Source organism: Arachis hypogaea, chromosome 11 (assembly GCF_003086295.3).
Source record: "Arachis hypogaea cultivar Tifrunner chromosome 11, arahy.Tifrunner.gnm2.J5K5, whole genome shotgun sequence".
Classification (NCBI taxonomy): domain Eukaryota; kingdom Viridiplantae; phylum Streptophyta; class Magnoliopsida; order Fabales; family Fabaceae; genus Arachis; species Arachis hypogaea.
This window is the reverse complement of record NC_092046.1, coordinates 55,246,667-55,253,114: the sequence shown is the minus strand read 5'-3', so window position 1 is coordinate 55,253,114 and position 6,448 is coordinate 55,246,667. Positions and strand designations below refer to the sequence as shown.

Below are 6,448 nucleotides of genomic sequence, written 5' to 3'. Positions count from 1 at the left end.
CCATGAATGCGTGATGACTCCTGTGTGAAAGTTAGACAACGAAATTCGGGAAAGTTATCAAACCAAACTGAAATTTGGTGCCACTCGTGTTCAATCAACTCGGGATTTCTACTTCCTTTAATTTAAATTTTAACTGTGAGAGTGATCCCCGTGTTCATTTAATTTGACAACTCATCTTCCCCATGAAAACCACTCTCCAAGTAGCTCATAGCCTAAAGTCTTATTAACCATATGCTTATAACTATCAATAATCCAAAGCCACAAAACAAAAACGTTCAAATTTTCACTCACGGGATTCCCCTTCCCATGCCCACTTTTTATTTTTCCCCCCTCTCAAAGCAGTGGCTTCTATTTCCTATCCCTAACACAAAAGGCATCCACAAAATAGAAAAGGCATTATATTTCCTTTTGCTAACTTCTCGTGACATGTAGCGGAAAAAAAATGTTTGCATGCTTTTAAAATACAATTAAAGTACAAATTAAAAATATTTATGATGACTTATTTCTGTTGCCAATGATAAGAATAGAAGTTAAATAACAAAATGACTAAATAAAATTAAAATGAGTGATTATGAACATTTTTTTATTTTGCATTAAATGTTTTAAGAATATACAATAATTTCTTTCACGATACCACTTGTATAAAAACCAAACCACCCAACGTTGGTATATGATTCCAATTGAGCTTGTTTTTGCTATGTGCATGTATTACCACACCGCAAAAGAATGGAGAAGAAACCAATAGCTCTAGGCTCACAGCAAAACCATTTTGTGGACATTGATGAAGTCTTGCCGGAAGAAGAAGAAGGCGACGAAGAGAGGATGATAAAAACAGAGGAGAAAGCTGAGAAGAAGCAGCAGCTGATGAGCAACAAGGCTAAAGAATCAAGGAAACCCCATCACCGGAGTTTTAACCGGCAAGTCTCGCTGGAGACGGGGTTTTCGGTGCTGAACAGCGAGAAGAAAGCAAAAGAATACGAGAGGAAGGCTACTCTAACAAGAAGTGGAACTAGTTTGGGTGGTGCCAATGGGATCCATGGATTGGAAGCGAGGAAGAGGGACTTCAGCATATTCAAGACTAAGTCAACACTCAGCAAGCAGAATTCTTTGTTACCAACAAGGAATAAAGAAAAGGATCATCATCATCAATTGGAATCTCAGAAGAGTAATGGGTTCAGTGGGAATCAAGATTCTGTGAATGAAAGTGTTCCTGCTGGTAGATATTTTGATGCTCTTAGAGGACCTGAGTTGGATCAAGTCAAGGTCAGATATAATAATAGAATTTTTTTCACTAAAAGTCCACAAAATTAATTGAGAAATGTTAGGAGTCAGCAATTTTTGTGATTTGTAGCCATCAAATAACTATCAAGATGATTTTAATGGTGTGAGATTAGTGTAAGATTTCATTCAATAGCTTACTTTTCTTTGCTGATTACATACTGGCCAAAATTTAACAAAGTTACTGCCCCCTAGACTTTTCCAAATTAATTCCGTCCAACAGGTTCATCCTTCCGTCATTTTAAAAGGGATCATTTGTTTTATAGTGATATTTTTTTGACTTCTTTTCCCAATTCTAATTACTGTGTGACAGGATTCAGAGGACATTCTTCTCCCCAAAGACGAGAAATGGCCCTTCCTCCTCCGGTTTCCGATCGGATGCTACGGTATCTGTCTTGGCCTAAGCAGCCAAGTGGTGCTCTGGCGGGCCCTCGCAACCTCGCCAGCCACCAAGTTCCTACATATAACCCCAGCCATCAACTTTGGCCTGTGGCTCTTGGCAGTGGCAGTGTTAACAGCAGTTACCTTCACATACATTCTGAAATGCATATTCTACTTTGAAGCAGTGAAAAGAGAGTACTTCCACCCAGTCAGAGTCAACTTCTTCTTCGCTCCATGGGTCGTATGCATGTTCCTCGCCATAGGGGTGCCCCCTAAGCTAGCCCCACAAGGCACACTCCACCCTGCTATATGGTGCACCTTCATGGGTCCTTACTTTCTTCTTGAGCTCAAAATCTATGGACAGTGGCTCTCTGGCGGGAAAAGGCGTCTTTGCAAAGTTGCAAACCCATCATCACACCTTTCTGTGGTTGGAAACTTCGTCGGAGCAATCTTGGCATCCAAGGTTGGTTGGAATGAGCCAGCCAAGTTCCTGTGGGCCGTCGGGTTTGCACATTACCTGGTGGTGTTTGTGACGCTTTATCAGAGGCTGCCGACCAGCGAGGCGCTGCCCAAGGAGCTCCACCCTGTCTACTCCATGTTTATCGCAGCTCCTTCGGCCGCTAGCCTTGCTTGGGAGAATGTATATGGTGAATTTGATGGCTTATCAAGGACTTGCTATTTCATTGCATTGTTTCTCTATGTTTCACTTGTTGTGCGGATCAATTTCTTCACTGGTTTCAGGTATATTCCATTCTTGTCAATGTTCTAAAACTTATGTGTAGCGTGGCATGGCACTTCAAGAGTCTATATAACTGAGTGTCAATCATCATAGGTAGTTTTTCTAAGAAGAATCCTTCTAATTATTTCAAGTATCATAAATTATTCAGGTTAAGGATATCAATTTGGGGTAATATCATAAGAATGTTGTAGTACAGCTCTATCTTCCAACGCTTTTCAAAGTGATCAAGTAAGGTGAATATCAAAGAAGCATTTTAGAATGGGGAAACCTAAGTTATGACCATCATAGTCTTTGAGTTTTCTATTTTGAAAATTTAAATCAATAAGATGATTAAAGAACAATTTTTAAGTTATTTTGACTTCTATTTCAATGATTTTCTAGGACTACCACTTGAAATATATGATAGAATTGACCATGTAAGTTAAAATTATCATAAAATACTGTAAACTTGTAACTCATCTAATAATAAAGTATTGGTATAATTTATTTTTGATGTATCAATTAAGATTCATCACTTTATTATTATAAAACAAAGTCTAACGTTCACTGTTCATAAAATGATAAAAGTTCAAACGAAAGCACAAAAAATGAGTAATATCGATACTATTTTCAATATGAAATTACTCATATGCCCGTCTTTAACAATGGACAGATTTTCAGTGGCGTGGTGGTCTTATACATTTCCAATGACAACAGCTTCAGTGGCAACCATAAAATATGCAGAACAGGTACCTTGCTTCATAAGCAAGGGACTTGCTCTTGGACTATCATTTATGTCATCAACAATGGTGTCTGTTCTTTTTGTATCCACACTTCTCCATGCATTCGTTTGGCACACCTTGTTCCCTAATGACCTTGCCATTGCAATAACTTATAAGAAGAGGCAAGGCAGGGAGAAGAAGCCTTTGAAGAAGGCCTATGACATAAAGCGTTGGACAAAGAAAGCTCTTACCATAAACAACAATTCAGTTACTGAGAACAAGGATGCAGCTCAAGAATGATTATTTCTATTGCCACACAATTATGTCGAATTAATCACAAATTTCTTTGCTTTAGAGGAAATTGTGCTCTAGAAAGCTATATCATTTAAACTATTTCCCAATGTAGAAAAATATACATATACTGATTGGCTCGGATATTTTGCCGGCCATTTCTTATCTAGTATATATGCTAGAATTGCTTATCAATGTCTCTTAAACCAGTTTTAGAAATATAATAATATTGATGAGAAAGCACAATTGATGACTGATACCAACAATTTACCGTCTCTGTTCATTTGTTATCTTTTCTCCTATTTTTATTTTGGAAGGCATAAGGCAACTCCAATGAAAATGAAACTTGGTTCCTAATTCAAAGTAAAGGAAGAAGGCGAGGATGAGGCGGAGACTGTTCCGACAGGGCTTACAGGTTCCGGATCAAGCAACAGTGGCGGAGGGTTACGGCGCAACGTCGGCGTTTCTCGACGCAAAAAAACTCCTTTTCGTTCCAAAATAACGCTATTTCTATTGTTCAATCTGATTTTGAAATCTGTTTGATTGATTATTATTGTTCTTGGTATAATTGGCAGTGGGTGGGGAGCTCTGCAGTGTAAGGGATGGTTTTTTTTGGGGGGGGGTGGGGGGGAGGTGGTGCTCGAGGTGGTAGCCATAATGGATGGTAGTGAAGGGATCGGAGCGGCAGTGGGTGGTGGTTGGGGGCGGTAGTGATGGTAATGATGGAATATTAATTTTAACCCTTTTTAAAAAATTAGATAAACACGTTTAGATATTATAGCAATCACCTAAAAATTAAGGGTAGAATTAAAAAAAAAAAATTGATGAACTGTTTGATGAATATTTTTTTTAATATTGGAACCTAATTGGTGTAACCCACAAAAATGGCTAAAAAATAGTATTTAACGTTATTGCGAGAGTTTCTGATGAATTCCATAAAATGTCACTATCTTTTTTTGTTGTCAATTAAAGAAATAATAAGAGTAAACTATCATTTCTATCCACAAAAATTGAAAACGATATCTACCTATAGAAAAAAAAAATTACCATTTGTACCCATAAAACATGAGTTTTATATAACAAAATTATCCAAACACTAAAAAATCACATAAAATCCCCAAATTACTCTTATCATCATCCGCATCATCCACCTCTCCTTCTCTCCTTTCCTATCTCGCCCTCGCCTGAGCCAAACTCTGAGTTCAAAGGCACCACTATCTCATTTCCTTTATCACTACCATCACCACCACCACCACCACCACTATACCTCCATCATCATCTTCTTCACATAAAACAACAACAACAACAATAGAAAAAGTAAAGAGAAAAAACGGTTCTTCCTCCCTTACTGAACAGCGTCGACGACGACGGTGGCAGTGACACTCACCGGCGCCGTCGCCCTCTCCTCCTTCTCCGATCTCTTGTGCGCTCTCTTCCTTCCAGACCAACAACGGACTCAATCAATGGCGGCGACAGACGCGACGGAGCCGGTAGCAGCAGGGCGCGACGGCGGCGACACCTCCCCCTTCCTTGGTTCTGACTCGCATCTACTCTTCGGGCTCCCTCAACAACGGCGGCGATGAGCCGATAGCGACAGCGAGTCCCCACGTTGCCAGTGCGGTCTCCCTCCCCTCCTATTCTCTTCTTCTTCCTTGGGTGGGAGTGTGTGTGTAATGTCTCCGTGTGTGAATTTTGGAGGGAAAGAAAGTGGTGGCTAGGTGAAGAGGGTTAGGGTTAGAAAAGTGACCGGGTGAAAGGGGTGGTGGTGGAATTTGAGATTAGAAAGGGAAAGGGGGGTGGTGACTGGATGAAGAGGGTTAGGATTAGAAAGGTGGTTGGGTGAAGATGGTTAGGGTTAGAAAGGTGATTGGGTGAAAGGGGTGGTGTGGTAGTGAAGATGAGGGTAATTTAGGAATTTTAGGTAATTTTTTAGTGTTTGGATAATTTTATTGTGCAAAATTCATATTTCATAGGTAGGGGTGTGCATGGGTCGGGTGAAACCGGGTTTGATGTGACCCAGACCCGGCCCGAAATATGTACCGGGCCCATTTATGAGACCCGAACCCGACCCTAGACCCGATGAAACCTATATCCTTTCGGGCCACAACTATACCGGGTGAAAACCGGGTGAAAATTGGGCCGTTAACATTATATTACCTTGATACCTTCTTGTAAGTTAGCATGTAAAAATATCCAAATTTGCAAGACTCCAACCATTATTTGACATGGTAAAATTCACTTAGAAAAATATAACAAGAACCAACTCTTCTCTAAAATTAAAGCATAACCATAATCAATACTAATATTGCCTAATAACACCAAATATTTAAATAAATACAAATAACACAATATTATGCATTAGTCTAAAGTCTTATGCATTTTAAATATAAAATATTAACTTATAGTCTTATATATAATGACTAATAACACAAAATATTAAAGTTTACAATACTTAAATTCTACATAATAATAGCCATCATCCATCACTAATAATACAAAATATTTATTGTGTATGGTGATCGGGCCACCGGGCCGATTTCGGGTAACCCGAGCTATGGCCCGACCCGACCCGAAATAATGACCGGGTCTATCTTTGAAACCCTTACCCGGCCCTAGACCCGATGAAATCACACCAAATTAGCCCTTAAAGTGTTCGGGATCGGGCCGGGCCGGGCCATGCACACCCCTATTCATAGGTACAAATGGTAATTTCCTTTTTCTATGAGTAGATATGTCAGCATTTTTAACTTTTGTGGGTAGAAATGGTAGTTTACTCAAATAATAATTATACAAAACATAACTGATGTTTTATATATATAAAAAAATTTAAAAAAAATTTTAATACAAAATGTCGACACCATTTTATTTTTATTTACATAAAACTTATTATTCATCCGCCAAACGTCATCACGTTCTGCGCCTTTTAAAAAAATTGAGTCAAAACTATAGCAGAGTAAAACACAATAACCATAAAATATTAATGCATATCACCAAATTGTTTACAATATAGAAAAAAAAAGAGTTTCATTTGAGGTCAAAAAATTTGATTATGGAAATA

The 6,448-nt window shown here is 38.7% G+C and overlaps 1 protein-coding gene across 1 annotated transcript; it reads left to right on the top strand.

The window, feature by feature from the left end:
• Window positions 1–267: 267 nt before the first annotated feature.
• LOC112721303 (guard cell S-type anion channel SLAC1) lies at window positions 268–3,656 on the top strand. The gene is made up of 3 exons (XM_025772373.3): window positions 268–1,263; window positions 1,592–2,400; window positions 3,051–3,656. The coding sequence occupies exons 1-3, from the start codon at window positions 727–729 to the stop codon at window positions 3,397–3,399; spliced, it is 1,695 nt and encodes a 564-aa protein (XP_025628158.1). The 5' UTR covers window positions 268–726; the 3' UTR covers window positions 3,400–3,656.
• Window positions 3,657–6,448: the final 2,792 nt, after the last annotated feature.